At 39.7% G+C, this 18,140-nt stretch overlaps 2 protein-coding genes across 2 annotated transcripts; both read left to right on the forward strand.

Annotated features, from left to right (window-relative positions):
- Window positions 1-2,949: 2,949 nt before the first annotated feature.
- On the forward strand, window positions 2,950-6,764 carry LOC308109442 (CD209 antigen-like protein A). Its single transcript, XM_080463003.1, has 6 exons — window positions 2,950-3,112; window positions 3,262-3,351; window positions 4,455-4,526; window positions 5,670-5,812; window positions 5,908-6,008; window positions 6,153-6,764. Exons 1-6 carry the CDS (start codon window positions 3,019-3,021, stop codon window positions 6,292-6,294), a joined length of 642 nt encoding a protein of 213 aa, XP_080319129.1. The 5' UTR covers window positions 2,950-3,018; the 3' UTR covers window positions 6,295-6,764.
- Window positions 6,765-7,266: 502 nt separating this feature from the next.
- Window positions 7,267-14,726, forward strand: LOC308110310 (uncharacterized protein). The gene is made up of 5 exons (XM_080464526.1): window positions 7,267-7,438; window positions 9,832-9,903; window positions 13,042-13,774; window positions 13,870-13,970; window positions 14,115-14,726. The coding sequence occupies exons 1-3, from the start codon at window positions 7,351-7,353 to the stop codon at window positions 13,200-13,202; spliced, it is 321 nt and encodes a 106-aa protein (XP_080320652.1). The 5' UTR covers window positions 7,267-7,350; the 3' UTR covers window positions 13,203-13,774; window positions 13,870-13,970; window positions 14,115-14,726.
- Window positions 14,727-18,140: the final 3,414 nt, after the last annotated feature.

Raw genomic sequence — 18,140 nt, forward strand, 5'->3', positions numbered from 1 at the left:
TCCCTTATTTCTTCTGCTAAACCAACTACTAGCCTGTTGGACCCAATTCCTACTAGAATTCTGAAAGAGGCACTGCCACTAATCAATAATTCTATACTCGCAATTATTAACCAGTCTCTAACAATAGGCTATGTGCCACAATCCTTTAAACTAGCAGTTATTAAACCTCTCATTAAGAAGCCAAACTTAGACACAAGCCTTCTCTCAAACTACAGGCCGATCTCCAACCTTCCTTTCCTGTCAAAGGTTCTGGAGCAAGTCGTCGCTAAACAACTCAACGATTATCTGCACGAGAATAATCTGTTAGAGGACCTTCAGTCCGGCTTCAGAATGAACCACAGTACAGAGACTGCACTGCTAAAAGTTACTAATGACCTTCTAATGGCCTCAGATAGAGTTCTTCTATCTGTTTTACTTCTTCTGGACCTTAGTGCCGCATTTGATACTGTCGATCATAACATACTTTTAAGGAGATTAGAAGATGCCGTCGGCATTAAAAACTTAGCCTTAAACTGGTTTAAATCATATTTATCTGACCGCTTTCAATTTGTTCATGTAAATAACAAATCTTCAATGCATGAACGGGTCCTGTGTGGAGTACCACAAGGCTCCGTCCTCGGACCATTTTTGATCAGGATCTGTCCTTTATGTCCCATGTTAAACATGTCTCCAGGACAGCCTTCTTCCATCTAAGGAATATTGCAAAAATGAGAAACTTCTTGTCCTTCAAAGATGCAGAAAAAATGATTCATGCCTTTGTGACTTCAAGATTAGATGATTGTAACTCCCTAATGTCAGGATGTCCAAACTCCTCTGTTAGGATCTTCCAGCTAGAGCAGAACGCTGCTGCAGGTTTACTAACCAGAACTGGAAGAAGAGAGCACATCTCCCCAGTCTTAGCATCCTTACACTGGCTTCCAATCAAATCTAGAATAGAATTCAAGATCCTTCTGATCACATATAAAACTCTTCATCACCAGGCTCCGTCCTATATGGAGAAACTTCTAGAAGTGTCTCACCCTCCACGAGCCCTTCACTCTGAGGATGCAGGACTGTTGGTAATCCCTAAAGTCCTTCAAAGTAAAACAGGAGGCAGGAGTTTCAGCCATATGGCTCCTTTACTCTGGAATCAATTACCAGCCTCGGTCCGAAGGGCCCACACCATTAGTTTATTTAAGAGTAGACTAAAAACCTTCCTCTTTGATAAAGCTTACCATTAGGAATAAAATAGGAGCACTAAGTTGAGCTGCTCTAGGCCTAGACTGCTGAGGGGATTTTCTCTCTCCCGTTAAAGGGAGTAACTCTACATTTGGAGGTTCTGTTTCTTGTCTTTCTTTCTTTCTCTCTGTGTAACAACATTACTGTAGCCACCAGACACTGCCACCGTCTGTTTTTCTCCCTGACAGGAGGGGAGCAGGATCCAAGGGATCAGACCCAAGACTCCCAGAGTGGATTTACCACGGTCCTACTACCCGACCCCACCACAGCACCGGGACCCCACCGCAACGGCACGGCCCTTAAACTCCAGACTGAGATTGGTTCATCATCAGACCAACGCTCATCATAGACTTTTCTTAGTATTTGTACTTATCTGGCCTGTCTGCCACTCTCTCTCTCCCTCTTCTATTCCTCTCTCTCCCTGTCCTATCCCATGTACTTCTCCCCCCAACCGGTCAAGACGGATGGCCGCCCTCCCAGAGACTAGGGTCCACCCCACGCTTTCTTCCTGAAGAGGGAGTTCTTATGAACTTCTCTCCATGCGAGGGAGTTTTTCCTGGCCACTGTTGCTTATTACATCTGCTGCTTTGGAAGGGTTTAGTTGGGTTCTGTTGTACTCTATCATTGTAAGAGCGCTTTGAGATGTTTGTTGATGTGATTTAGCGCTTTACAAATAAAATTGAATTGAATTGAATTGAATTGAATTGTCGTGGATGAGGAGCGAATTTCATTGTGCTGTCATGTCATGATGTCATGCTTTTCTTTTTTTTCACCTCAGATCAGTTTTTTGAGGAAGGATGGATTTATGTCCGTCCCAGCTTCTATTACATTTCCTCCAGTCAGAAATCCTGGCAGGAGAGTCGAGAGCACTGTCTGCGCAGAGCGGCGGACCTGATCATCATAGACAGCCAGGAAGAACAGGTAGCTTCAGTCTGTCTGATTTAATATGAGGAACGTGCAGAGGTACACATGCTCAATCAGACTGATGTCTACTGATCAATGATTTTCTCTGCAAGAACGTGTTAAGAAGAATTTCCAAGAAAATGTGGATTGGACTGACTGACAGAGTGGAGGAGAGGACGTGGATATGGGTGGACTGGACTCTGCCCAGCATTAGGTTCATATATAATTCATTTGATCAACTCATATTAACATTCAAAATCTTAAAGAATTAACATTTAACATATTACTTCTGCATCTTAATCCTTGTTTGTTGAACTTTTGTAGGTTTTTTATCATTAATTCATTAATTTCTTTCAGCTACTGGGACCCTGGAGAGCCCAACAACAACGGCAAAGAGGAAAACTGTGCAGAAATAAATTTCAAGGAGGGCTGGAATGACGTGGCATGTGAAAGTCTCAACTACTGGATCTGTGAGAAGAAATTGGCTCCATAAGATATCAGATATAATCACAGAAGCTCTTTTCTATTGTGTACTATATTCAGCCCTCCTCAGGTTCACAGGCCGACAGACTTTTAGTTCTGGTTTGCCTTCTTCCAGTTCTGTAACAGTCCTCAGGCACCCTGACCGCTCTAGAGCTATGCAGAGTCATACGTAGTAAACTGATGCACCATCAGAACACGTTGGACCCAAATGAAATCAGTTCACCTACAAGCGAAGTGCAGGCTTCTGTGACGAGTGAGCATAAGCATTGTCACGAAGAATCTGTTCTGCTTTTCTCAAAATAACCCGACAACACGGCTTGATTTGTCACCAGAGAGAAAAGGGAAAAGAAGCAAGGTGCTTGGAATTCACAGTCATTCAGCATTAAGTGTCTCCAAACTCCTTGAGGGTGAATTATGGCCAGATTTGTCCAGAAAAAGCAGCTTGAGCTCACCGTGGAGCGTGAAAACCCCTCCAGTAAAGACCACGACAGGACTTCTGATGTAACAGGTAACTTTTATACTTGTAACTACGACAGTTAAACAGATGACTCAATTTATTTTCCACTTGTCCGTTGGTGTGTGGTGTCACTGAGCAAAATCCCCTCGAAAACCTGCTTCTCATAGGCGTCTGTGTATTTAATTGTCTTCTCCTTTCAGGCTGGAAGCTGTGCAGACTTTTTGGTATTGGCGTTGGACTGCTGTGTGTGCTTCAAGCTGCTCTCAACATTTCCCTCCGCCTTTTCCTCTGTAAGTTTGTCTGAAGAGACAAAAAATCTAAACAAAACTGTACTTGAAAGAAACCAACCATTCCTGTGGCACAGCATTAAAACAAATGTAATCACCTCTGGTAAAACTCAGGAGGTAAAGCAGAGCAATACCATGTCATCATTTCACATCAACAAGTTAAAAAAAACAACTACTTTTGAGATGCTCTGCAATAAAGAAAAAAAGTATTGAAATTTTAAAAATAAAATAATAATGATCATCATCATCATCATCATCATATTAATCATAAAAATAATGATAATTTTGAAGAGAAAAACAACATTCTTCCTCCTCAGGTCATTTTTTAAATTCTTTTTGTGCCCAAAAGAAAAACTTTGGGCAAAACAAACAAGAAGAATAAATTAAAAGCAAAAGAAAAGAAAGAAAAGAAAAGAAATCCATGACATCATGAGAAAAAATTTATCATTAAAAAACTGGCTTATGTTTTTGAGAATTTATGAGTTTCTCTGATAAAAAAAAGGAAGAAAAAAATCGGTTCATGAAATCATGATCTCATCATGAGATAATGAAAAAGTATAAACTCAGTTCTGTTTTTCTGAATTCATGAGAATTATCTCATCATTATGATAAAAAATGAATTATATTGGAGAACATTTGGCTCTGTTTTTCTGAATTTCTGAGATCATTCTGAAATAATTATGAAATACTTGACATAATGATTTTGTTAAATAATTTTAAAGTTGCTCTGTTTTTCTGCATTACTGGGACGGTGGTGCGTCTTAATCCAAGCAGAAGCTCTGCTGGACCGATGTAGAAAACAGGCACACCCCCACTCACAAGTTTAATCCAGTTTGATTTCCATTTGGCTTTGAGACATCGAGAGACACTCTTGTGTTTAAGTAGTGTTGATGGTATTATTAGTTTGTCAACTTTGCACAGGCACCTCAAGAATCTGCTGCTGTTTAGACGTAAACACCGCTCGGATCTGTTGGATGTTGCAGTGTAATTTAAAAAAAAAAAAATTTAAATCAGCGTGTAGAAAACACAGTTAGTTCGTCAAGCTTGAAGCTTTGCAGATTTCGTGAGAGATTTAATAATTTCTCAAACGTTCCTTCTCTTTTCAGACGATCAGACTCTACAAAATGAAAGAGTCTGCAAAACTGTGAGGGAATCAGACGAGCTGAGAAACGTGTCTGGTAAGTAACAAGCTGAGGATGAATCCTGTCATAGTGGAAACCAAACCGTTAAAACAGTGTTCAGTCACAATGAATGAGTGAATCAGACTCTTATAATATAGAGTCCATCCCGTTTAACATGCGAGGATGTATGTTAAAAAGTATACTATCTGAATGACCCTTTGTATGGCCTTAAAAAAATCATTGGTTTTCACATTATTTATCTTGTTATGTTTATGGATATATTATTAATAGTAGGGATGTCCCGATCCAATCGGTAGATATCGGATCGGGGCCGATATTAGTGATTTGCGAGTGATCGGGGATCGGCAAATCCAGCCGATCACCCCGCCGATCTAAAAAAAAAAAAAAAAAAAAAAAAAAAAAACGCGGTCCGCAACGTCACCTAATAACCACAACAATCAGGGACTAGAAGCTCGGGTGGAGCTGCTGAAGCTAGAAGCAGGCGGAGCGGGGCCATAGACCTATAAAACTAGAGTTTATATATAGTGGTTTATGTGTTTATGTGCCGAAGTCTACTTCTAAATTTCTATGTGGTCTGTCTTCTTCTGCTTTTTTATTGTGTTTGGTGAGTCACAGCGCCCCTAAAGGCCTGGCATGTGTACTACATGCCCTGAAGCCTCGTGTTGAGCCGTGTTCATAGTGAGGTGTGGACGGTTTTTTGGGAGCAGGCCAGGGAGAAAAAAAGATTGTTTTTTCGTAGTGTGGATGTTCCTCAGTTTACAACAACAACTAAAGAGAAAGAGAAGAATTTTGATTCAATAAGTGAGTTTTACAATAATTTCTAGCTAAACAAAGCTTCTGCCAATCGTGCTTTTAGCTTCAGACATCTTAGTTGCTCCAAAAATAGATTATTGAGTATATTTGCAATAGCAATGTGAGTATCGGATCGGGAAAGTATCGGTATCGGCCGATACTCAATTCTGAAAAATCGGATCAGTATCGGGGGCAAAAAAGTGTGATCAGGACATCCATAATTAATAGTAATCATGATTGTACAAAATGTATTGGTGTGGTGAGTGAAATGTGTATGCTCATCATTGCAGGTTCCTTTTTTTAATTTCCAGCTTTGTCGTGGATGAGGAGCGAATTTCATTGTGCTGTCATGTCATGATGTCATGCTTTTCTTTTTTTTCACCTCAGATCAGTTTTTTGAGGAAGGGTGGATTTATGTCCGTCCCAGCTTCTATTACATTTCCTCCAGTCAGAAATCCTGGCAGGAGAGTCGAGAGCACTGTCTGCGCAGAGCGGCGGACCTGATCATCATAGACAGCCAGGAAGAACAGGTAGCTTCAGTCTGTCTGATTTAATATGAGGAACGTGCAGAGGTACACATGCTCAATCAGACTGATGTCTACTGATCAATGATTTTCTCTGCAAGAACTTGTTAAGAAGAATTTCCAAGAAAATGTGGATTGGACTGACTGACAGAGTGGAGGAGAGGACGTGGATATGGGTGGACGGGACTCTGCCCAGCATTAGGTTCATATATAATTCATTTGATCAACTCATATTAACATTCAAAATCTTAAAGAATTAACATTTAACATATTACTTCTGCATCTTAATCCTTGTTTGTTGAACTTTTGTAGTTTTTTTTATCATTAATTCATTCATTTTTTTCAGCTACTGGGACTCTGGAGAGCCCAACAACGACGGCAAAGGCAAAGAGGAAAACTGTGCAGAAATAAATTTCAGGGAGCGCTGGAATGACGTGGCATGTGAAAGTCTCAACTACTGGATCTGTGAGAAGAAATTGGCTCCATAAGATATCAGATATAATCACAGAAGCTCTTTTCTATTGTGTACTATATTCAGCCCTCCTCAGGTTCACAGGCCGACAGACTTTTAGTTCTGGTTTGCCTTCTTCCAGTTCTGTAACAGTCCTCAGGCACCCTGACCGCTCTAGAGCTATGCAGAGTCATACGTATTAAACTGATGCACTCTGCATCGTGGCTTTTACTTTTTTATAATCGCAGCAAACATCAACTTCAGTTTTGGCTGCAGGAGCTCGTCCATTGGATTTGACAACAGAGGCCAGTCTGCACTGCCAACATGCATCAATGAGTCTGTTGTTGGTTCACTGCTTCTTCCTTCTTCCTTCCTTCCACTAATAAATACTGATAAATAATTGATCACTGATGATTGTGACAAATGAGCAGCATGAAAGACGTCCAACTGTAACTCAACTGTTGCCAGAAGTATCAGTGACGCATTAAAATAATTGTTTTTACCAAAATGAAACCTGTTTTCTTGTCATTTCTTGATCAACTTAAAACACATTATAGAGCATCTTCCCTCAACTTACTGATGTAACTTTGATTGGAACTGTCATCCGAAAGAAAACACACAGCAATACTACCATGAGATGTACTGTGAACATACAATCACTGACAACAACAACAACGAGTCTAAAATGATCCAGAACAAACGGCTCCACTATAAATTCAGATTTTACAAAGAGGGTAGTACTTCGATTGTCACAGAACATTGAAAATACTTTAATCAGAGTTTTCAAACCAGCAGGAGTAAATCAGTCCAGGGTAAGACATTGTACTTTAACTTCAGCTGACTTCCGTTGTGTTAAATGAGCTGCAGTCAAAATGTAAAAATACATGAAAACGTTTAGTGTAAAACAACATGTGACCTTCTGCCTATCAAAGTGGTGGGAACCTCACACGTTTGATTTTATCACGTTTGGGCTACATCTGTGATGTTTAATTAAAAGTAGGAAGTACAAATATTTTAAGCAGAAGGAACAATAGATATAGATGTACTTTGAAGTTGAGCGCCACATATATAAAACACTCTCAGCCTCAGCAACATGGAGAGGATTGTTCTTGAAAACCAACCTGAAGTCTTGATGGAAAACATCTCCAATAAAGACATTAGAGTCACTTCTGCAGCACCAGGTGAGAGACGGACAGGAAATATTATATTTATCCTTACTGAATACATGGAAGAGTATTGTTTAATGTGCGGAGTGTTTCTGGGTGTTTCCGTCAAGAGCTCAAGTTTTAGTAAAGATTGGAATTATTTTTTTGTTCAAACTCTTAATGCTTTTGTTATTTATGGAGTTTTGCATCGTGTGTTGATGTCTTTCTCGTCTTTCTCGTCTTTTTGTCTTTTTGTGCCCAAAAGAAAAACTTTGGGCAAAACAAACAAGAAGAATAAATTAAAAGCAAAAGAAAAGAAAGAAAAGAAAAGAAATCCATGACATCATGAGAAAAAATTTATCATTAAAAAACTGGCTTATGTTTTTGAGAATTTATGAGTTTCTCTGATAAAAAAAAAAGGAAGAAAAAAATCGGTTCATGAAATCATGATCTCATCATGAGATAATGAAAAAGTATAAACTCAGTTCTGTTTTTCTGAATTCATGAGAATTATCTCATCATTATGATAAAAAATGAATTATATTGGAGAACATTTGGCTCTGTTTTTCTGAATTTCTGAGATCATTCTGAAATAATTATGAAATACTTGACATAATGATTTTGTTAAATAATTTTAAAGTTGCTCTGTTTTTCTGCATTACTGGGACGGTGGTGCGTCTTAATCCAAGCAGAAGCTCTGCTGGACCGATGTAGAAAACAGGCACACCCCCACTCACAAGTTTAATCCAGTTTGATTTCCATTTGGCTTTGAGACATCGAGAGACACTCTTGTGTTTAAGTAGTGTTGATGGTATTATTAGTTTGTCAACTTTGCACAGGCACCTCAAGAATCTGCTGCTGTTTAGACGTAAACACCGCTCGGATCTGTTGGAAGTTGCAGTGTGATTTACAGTTTTTTTCAATCGCTAACAAGCGCTTACCTATACTTCAGATACTTTTTCTAAACTCTTAACACAGATTCACACCTACAAAACACAATTGGCCAAATGGATAATTTTCTTCTCAAAAACACATTTTGTTAGATATATACTAACTCTTCATTTCAAAATAGAACATATCTTTCTCTGAACACACTACTTTTACCAAAACACTGGAAATCTGACTCAATTAAATAACTCTGTCAAAGAATAACACTTGTTTTCACTTCACAAGGTACATTCAGTCAATCAAAGTACACCAGGTTTCAAAATACTTGCTTTTGTTGACATTACAAAAACTGCATAGAGTTTTATGTTTCAGTTTTACAGGTATTTGCATGCAAAACATGCAATCCCTGCGACAGTCTGGCGTCGTGTCCAGGGGTGTACCCTGCCTAACGCCTGCTAATAGCTGGGATAGGCTCCAGCCCCCCCGCGACCCTGCATTGGATAAGCGGTATAGATAATGGATGGGTGGAACATGCAATCCACCGTTTTTACACTAAATTTCTTGGTTGGGAACTGTATGTCCACATTTCAAAGCATTCCAGTAAGAAGCAAATCATGTTTTTCCTTTACATTTTACTTCAGGAGGTACAGTAGAAATACTGTTTACAGTATGATAGAACAGAAAAAGTTACAGTATTGCTTACAGTGAACAAAATATCCATGAAACAAATAAGAGCATTCTGACCAAAAAAACAACTGCAAAAAGCCCAGATAAAAAAGGGAGAACTAAAAAAAACAAAAAAAAAAAAACAAAAACAAAAAAAACCCCACAAAATGACTGTAGCTAATCTCTGCGATCTTCAGGGTTCGGCCACATGTTTTCATCAACATCGCATCTGATATTATCCAAGGCGATGCACCTGGGATAGAACCGCTTGCTATGTCGGATCCACCTTTGGCAATCATCAACTGTGATGTCCCTGTAGCCAGCATCCATAGCTTCAAGGAGGGACATCTGGTCATGTGATTGATGGTCATAGACCTAAATCAGCAGTGTGTAAATTATTCAATTGTTTTTTTATTATCAACTGAGATATATTGTTTTTGAACTCATCATTGCAGAAGCAGAGGTTTTTCTACTGTATTTAAGGTTTGGAATATTGTTTTTGCTATTGTGGGATGTTGTGTGTTAACATTCGCAAATACGACAAAAACAATCCATAGTTTTGTTGGGAGGTACAGCTTGTCTGTTAAGAAAATGTAAGCATTATGGAAATGTGTTTACTGACTGCATATTGTGTGAAAACGACATGAAATGTGTGAATGGTATGGCCACAGAAGACCGATGCTGTGCTAATTGTATTTAGAGTTTTGAAAATGTGACAACTGTTTGGACAAACGCTTGTTAGTGACTGAAAAAAACAAAAAAAACAAAAAAACTTTAAATCAGCGTGTAGAAAACACAGTTAGTTCGTCAAGCTTGAAGCTTTGCAGATTTCGTGAAAGATTTAATAATTTCTCAAATGTTCCTTCTCTTTTCAGACGATCAGACTCCACAAAATGAAAGAGTCTGCAAAACTGTGAGGGAATCAGACGAGCTGAGAAACGTGTCTGGTAAGTAACAAGCTGAGGATGAATCCTGTCATAGTGGAAACCAAACCGTTAAAACAGTGTTCAGTCACAATGAATGAGTGAATCAGACTCTTATAATATAGAGTCCATCCCGTTTAACATGCGAGGATGTATGTTAAAAAGTATACTATCTGAATGACACAATATGTTGATCCTCTCAATAAACTGGATTATCTCGAGAACACAATGTAAGATTTTGCAGTAACAGTAGTGTCATCTTGAGCCGAACACACCCGGACTGGACATAATGAATCTCCCACAGAATATTCGCTGAGCTTTGTCAATAATTAAGCGAAATGAAAAACTGAAGCTTTTTTTTGGCAGGTGGATTAAATCCATACAAATGTGTAAGAGTGAAAGAGAAAAGCCACTTTATTTTGAGATGGCTCGTTCGACAGCACCTGCAGCTTCCTACTGATCCGTGATGCAGACGAGATGGTGTGAAAAGTGACAACTCACCAACACGTTAAATAACTTTGCACTGCATTTTGCCTTACATGACACGCGCTTATGCTGTAAACAAATATGGGCAAGTGAATAGATAATCAAGGGACAATTAAAGAAAGAAGCAGCCTGCTCATATAGAAAAGAACATCATAATGTAACTGAGGTGGATCAGGAGGATCAGAGGCTGCAGCTCCGACCCCAGATGGCAGCAGCACCAGTGTCACGGTGCAAGAGCACGAGGTGAGCGGCACACTGACCTCCAACAACGATGAACCTCTCAGACCAAAGAAGTGACGGTTGACTTTAGCAGAGGAGGGGGGGTGCTTGGGGGGGTGCAGGTGGGTGGGGGTTAACGACCCTTTGTATGGCCTTAAAAAATCATTGGTTTTAACATTATTTATCTTGTTATGTTTATGGATATATTATTAATAGTAGTCATGATTGTACAAAATGTATTGGTGTGGTGAGTGAAATGTGCATGCTCATCATTGCAGGTTCCTTTTTTTCATTTCCAGCTTATGGTCTGAATATAGAGCATCTAACCATCTCTCCTCACAATGATTTCCTGTCAGATCACTTCTTTATAACCTTTGACTTTGTTCTAAATAGTTATAAACCTCCGACTAAAGCCGTGTTAACCAGGTCTCTCTCTGATAACATAGTAACTAAATTCAAGGAAAGAATTCCCTCTGCTATAGAATCAGTAGTGAATCCTCCTGACCCATATACTGTTGCTAGCTCAGACATTGAATACCTAACAAACAGTCGGACAGATATGCTGAAAACAGCGCTAGACGACATAGCTCCTCAGAAAATGAAACTGAAAAAACAGGAAAAGTCATCCCCATGGTTTAACTCATCAACCCGCCAGCTTAAACAACGCTCCCGTAGATTAGAAAGAACTTGGCGTTCAACAAAAACAGACATAGATTATATAGCCTGGAAGGACAGCTTCAAAACTTATAAGAAAGCTCTGAGTAGAAGTAGAACTAATTACTACTCATCCTTAATAGAGGAAAACAAAAACAACCCTCGGTTTCTTTTCAGTACTGTAGCCAAACTGACCAAGAACCAAAATAGCGTCGAGCCCACCATTCCTATCAATATATGTAGTGAGGACTTCATGAAGTTCTTTCAAAATAAAATTACAACGCTTAGGGATAACATCCATCAAACCCTACCGTCCGTTAGCCCCATAACAGAGGAACTGGTTAAACCGAACAGTCATCTGGAATGCTTTCAGCAAATACAACTAGTCAAACTAAATTCCCTTATTTCTTCTGCTAAACCAACTACTAGCCTGTTGGACCCAATTCCTACTAGAATTCTGAAAGGGGCACTGCCACTAATCAATAATTCTATACTCGCAATTATTAACCAGTCTCTAACAATAGGCTATGTGCCACAATCCTTTAAACTAGCAGTTATTAAACCTCTCATTAAGAAGCCAAACTTAGACACAAGCCTTCTCTCAAACTACAGGCCGATCTCCAACCTTCCTTTCCTGTCAAAGGTTCTGGAGAAAGTAGTCGCTAAACAACTCAACGATTATCTGCACGAGAATAATCTGTTAGAGGACCTTCAGTCCGGCTTCAGAATGAACCACAGTACAGAGACTGCACTGCTAAAAGTTACTAATGACCTTCTAATGGCCTCAGATAGAGTTCTTCTATCTGTTTTACTTCTTCTGGACCTTAGTGCCGCATTTGATACTGTCCATCATCATATACTCTTAAGGAGATTAGAAGATGCCGTCGGCATTAAAAACTTAGCCTTAAACTGGTTTAAATCATATTTATCTGACCGCTTTCAATTTGTTCATGTAAATAACAAATCTTCAATGCATGAACGGGTCCGGTGTGGAGTACCACAAGGCTCCGTCCTCGGACCATTTTTGATCAGGATCTGTCCTTTATGTCCCATGTTAAACATGTCTCCAGGACAGCCTTCTTCCATCTAAGGAATATTGCAAAAATGAGAAACTTCTTGTCCTTCAAAGATGCAGAAAAAATGATTCATGCCTTTGTGACTTCAAGATTAGATGATTGTAACTCCCTAATGTCAGGATGTCCAAACTCCTCTGTTAGGATCTTCCAGCTAGAGCAGAACGCTGCTGCAGGTTTACTAACCAGAACTGGAAGAAGAGAGCACATCTCCCCAGTCTTAGCATCCTTACACTGGCTTCCAATCAAATCTAGAATAGAATTCAAGATCCTTCTGATCACATATAAAACTCTTCATCACCAGGCTCCGTCCTATATGGAGAAACTTCTAGAAGTGTCTCACCCTCCACGAGCCCTTCACTCTGAGGATGCAGGACTGTTGGTAATCCCTAAAGTCCTTCAAAGTAAAACAGGAGGCAGGAGTTTCAGCCATATGGCTCCTTTACTCTGGAATCAATTACCAGCCTCGGTCCGAAGGGCCCACACCATTAGTTTATTTAAGAGTAGACTAAAAACCTTCCTCTTTGATAAAGCTTACCATTAGGAATAAAATAGGAGCACTAAGTTGAGCTGCTCTAGGCCTAGACTGCTGAGGGGATTTTCTCTCTCCCATTAAAGGGAGGAACCCTACATTTGGAGGTTCTGTTTCTTGTCTTTCTTTCTTTCTCTCTGTGTAACAACATTACTGTAGCCACCAGATACTGCCACCGTCTGTTTTTCTCCCTGACAGGAGGGGAGCAGGATCCAAGGGATCAGACCCAAGACTCCCAGAGTGGATTTACCACGGTCCTACTACCCGACCCCACCACAGCACCGGGACCCCACCGCAACGGCACGGCCCTTAAACTCCAGACTGAGATTGGTTCATCATCAGACCAACGCTCATCATAGACTTTTCTTAGTATTTGTACTTATCTGGCCTGTCTGCCACTCTCTCTCTCCCTCTTCTATTCCTCTCTCTCCCTGTCCTATCCCATGTACTTCTCCCCCCAACCGGTCAAGACGGATGGCCGCCCTCCCAGAGACTAGGGTCCACCCCACGCTTTCTTCCTGAAGAGGGAGTTCTTATGAACTTCTCTCCATGCGAGGGAGTTTTTCCTGGCCACTGTTGCTTATTACATCTGCTGCTTTGGAAGGGTTTAGTTGGGTTCTGTTGTCCTCTATCATTGTAAGAGCGCTTTGAGATGTTTGTTGATGTGATTTAGCGCTTTACAAATAAAATTGAATTGAATTGAATTGAATTGAATTGTCGTGGATGAGGAGCGAATTTCATTGTGCTGTCATGTCATGATGTCATGCTTTTCTTTTTTTTCACCTCAGATCAGTTTTTTGAGGAAGGGTGGATTTATGTCCGTCCCAGCTTCTATTATATTTCCTCCAGTCAGAAATCCTGGCAGGAGAGTCGAGAGCACTGTCTGCGCAGAGCGGCGGACCTGATCATCATAGACAGCCAGGAAGAACAGGTAGCTTCAGTCTGTCTGATTTAATATGAGGAACGTGCAGAGGTACACATGCTCAATCAGACTGATGTCTACTGATCAATGATTTTCTCTGCAAGAACGTGTTAAGAAGAATTTCCAAGAAAATGTGGATTGGACTGACTGACAGAGTGGAGGAGAGGACGTGGATATGGGTGGACGGGACTCTGCCCAGCATTAGGTTCATATATAATTCATTTGATCAACTCATATTAACATTCAAAATCTTAAAGAATTAACATTTAACATATTACTTCTGCATCTTAATCCTTGTTTGTTGAACTTTTGTAGTTTTTTTTTATCATTAATTCATTAATTTTTTCAGCTACTGGGACTCTGGAGAGCCCAACAACAAGGACGCCCAAGGCAAAGAGGAAAACTGTGCAGAAATAAATTTCAGGGAGGGCTGGAATGACGTGGCATGTGAAAGTCTCAACTACTGGATCTGTGAGAAGGAATTGGCTCCATAAGATATCAGATATAATCACAGAAGCTCTTTTCTATTGTGTACTATATTCAGCCCTCCTCAGGTTCACAGGCCGACAGACTTTTAGTTCTGGTTTGCCTTCTTCCAGTTCTGTAACAGTCCTCAGGCACCCTGACCGCTCTAGAGTTATGCAGAGTCATACGTAGTAAACTGATGCACTCTGCATCATGGCTTTTACTTTTTTATAATCGCAGCAAACATCAACTTCAGTTTTGGCTGCAGGAGCTCGTCCATTGGATTTGACAACAGAGGCCAGTCTGCACTGCCAACATGCATCAATGAGTCTGTTGTTGGTTCACTGCTTCTTCCTTCTTCCTTCCTTCCACTAATAAATACTGATAAATAATTGATCACTGATGATTGTGACAAATGAGCAGCATGAAAGACGTCCAACTGTAACTCAACTGTTGCCAGAAGTATCAGTGACGCATTAAAATAATTGTTTTTACCAAAATGAAACCTGTTTTCTTGTCATTTCTTGATCAACTTAAAACACATTATAGAGCATCTTCCCTCAACTTACTGATGTAACTTTGATTGGAACAGTCATCCGAAAGAAAACACACAGCAATACTACCATGAGATGTACTGTGAACATACAATCACTGACAACAACAACAAGTCTAAAATGATCCAGAACAAACGGCTCCACTATAAATTCAGATTTTACAAAGAGGGTAGTACTTCGATTGTCACAGAACATTGAAAATACTTTAATCAGAGTTTTCAAACCAGCAGGAGTAAATCAGTCCAGGATAAGACATTGTACTTTAACTTCAGCTCACTTCAGTCGTGTTAAATGTAGATTCTCAAGTGCTGCTTCTCCTTTGTCACCACTTATTTGCAAATCATTTAAGAGAGGAAGCTAAATGAGCTGAAGTCAAAATGTAAAAATACATGAAAACGTTTAGTGTAAAACAACATGTGACCTTCTGCCTATCAAAGTGGTGGGAACCTCACACGTTTGATTTTATCACGTTTGGGCTACATCTGTGATGTTTAATTAAAAGTAGGAAGTACAAATGTTTTAAGCAGAAGGAACAATAGATATAGATGTACTTTGAAGTTGAGCGCCACATATATAAAACACTCTCAGCCTCAGCAACATGGAGAGGATTGTTCTTGAAAACCAACCTGAAGTCTTGATGGAAAACATCTCCAATAAAGACATTAGAGTCACTTCTGCAGCACCAGGTGAGAGACGGACAGGAAATATTATATTTATCCTTACTGAATACATGGAAGAGTATTCTTTAATGTGCGGAGTGTTTCTGGGTGTTTCCGTCAAGAGCTCAAGTTTTAGTAAAGATTGGAATTTTTTTTTTGTTCAAACTCTTAATGCTTTTGTTATTTATGTAGTTTTGCATCGTGTGTTTATGTCTTTCTCGTCTATTCCTTTTCAAATTGTGTGTAACTTTGTTGTCAGTTTTAGAGAACTAACACTTATATGAATCTTGATGCTTGTTTTTTCAGTAATATCGGGAACAATTTATGATTATTTTAAACACTGATGTGAGTTTTGCGTTCCTGCAGGTATGAAGCTGTACAGGTGTGTTGCTGTGTCTTTTGGTCTCCTCTGCAAGTTGCTCTCAACATTTCCTTGAGACTTTCTCTCAGTGAGTTTTCTCTCTTTATTTGTTTACGTGTCACTTCTGACACAGCAAAGTAGAACTTATTGCCACTTCTGTTTTCAGAAACAAACTTTTTTTTAACAGACTGTGTACAATACTAGTCAGTGGCGGGCCTGCATTTCAGACCTCAGCCTCACCTGGTCTGACTCAATCCACCCCTCAATAAGTTTTTTATGACTACAAAAAACATGTTATCATGCAGAAATGCAATATAAAGAGCCATTGCATTACAGATAGATACTCGTGTAGCCAGAATAAATACCTTTATGACTAGTGGTGGACATGGGTGGTTTTTTCCGTCCCGGGGCGAAGACTGTTTATGATGAAGACTCTTTATAATGATGAAAAAAATCAGCGTTCACGTCTCTCCTTCTGCTGCTGCTGCATTAAAAAGCGGCTGCTATTTCCAAAACTTCTGGGGGTCGAGGACTGTTACAAACATCAGCTTTTCGTGGTCTTGGAAATAATAGAATGGCAAATAACATAATCCTGAATCCTGCCGAGGAAGTTGTAGTGAGCGCTAGTAAATTACACCGGACAGCCATGTGCCTGGAGCACGGCGGTGCGTTCAAAGACCTCTTGGAAAAGTCTCTCTTGAAAATAGTTGGGCGTGGCCTGCTGCGAGGGGGCGTGGCCTGTGAGTTCGGCAGCTTCTTATCGGAGTATGAACAGTCCTGCCAGCTTTTTTTTCATCAGCTGGCTGACGTCACTGCCGAATTTTCTTCATGTACTTACGGGTTCAAAAAGGGAGTATAAGGGGGCCTTGAGGGGGTCTTCAATTTACGCTGCACATGCCTGCAGTATTGAATCTGAAGGCCTCAGGCATATTTCTTTACCCGGCAACAGGTGATGGCTGAAATGTGATTGGTTTAAAAGCTTTAATATGGAAGTACGTGTCTAGAAGCAGCGCAGAAAGGGGAGAAACCATGAGAGGAAGCGGACAGACAGTTTGGAATCATTTAAGAATAATTAACACCATGTGATTCTGATATTTTTCTTACGCCTGCAGAGAAGTCCTTGCAGGCCCTGACGCCCCGCCACTCTGAGTCAGAGTACTTTAGATAAACTTGTTGGTCTTAACATGTTTCTACCATCAGTTTATCTGCCCAGAAATTCATGTTAATATGTGACTTTTATTAAATATTTAGAGGTTGAAGATCACATAGATTCTGTTTCAGGATGTGAAGCCAGGACCAGAAATCTGACTGAAGAGAGAGATGAGCTCAAGAGGAGGCTGAATGACATGAGTAAGTATGATATTAAGGCTACATGATCACAGGCAGATTAAAAAATAAATTCACATACTGCTGAATATATTATTATTGAATTATATTTTATTGTATTTAGCTGAATTGTGTTGTATTTCTACAGTGTCCTTTACTTTCAATACACTGTTTAGACATGTAGTGCTTTATGAGTTAAAGAGTTGTATTCAGTTTTGCATGACACTCTATTCACTTTCTTTCCTCAAAGCTCACGAGTCGCATGATGGTTGGTTGTATTTCAACCACAGTTTCTACTCTATTTCTACAATCAAGAAAACCTGGCATGACAGTAGAATTGACTGTTTGCAAAGAGGTGCAGATCTGATGATTATCAACAGCAGAGAAGAGCAGGTGTGTGTACAAACTACACATAGAAGTGGCTTTTAAAATAGTATACATAAGAGAGTGAAATGCCATTATTATACTGGCATCTCACAAATGATTGATGCCACTTTTATTTTTCTTTACAAGGAATTCATAGGACAAAAGGTACAAAAGCTGTGGATCGGGCTGACCAAGACAAATGGGGTTTGGAAATGGGTAGATGGGACTCCGCCGACTCAAAGGTTCTCACATCACTATTCATACAAATTAATACACAATGTGGTTACATTAGAAATGGATACAGAGAACAAGTGTTGGTCATGGCCTGTTTTTTTTTAGTTTTTGATTTTAGTGTCGCTCTGTTTTGTTTCTATTCATTTGCTATTTTTTTTCTGTTTGTTTTTCCTTTAGCTTCTGGTGCTTTGGGGAACCTAATAACTACCAAAACACAGGTGAAGAATGTGGAGAAATACGTCACTGCAACAATGACCACAGTTGGAATGATGAAATGTGTAGCAAGTCCAATTTCTGGATGTGCGAGAAGAAAATATCTCTGTAACTTACCGGCTGTGTTTTAATATTGTGAGGTCAAATCACAAAATTAATATCGAACACTTTGTATTTTCAAGACAAAGAGCTTGGTG

This window comes from Lipophrys pholis, assembly GCF_963383615.2.
Source record: "Lipophrys pholis genome assembly, chromosome: 5".
Taxonomy (NCBI): Eukaryota; Metazoa; Chordata; class Actinopteri; order Blenniiformes; family Blenniidae; genus Lipophrys; species Lipophrys pholis.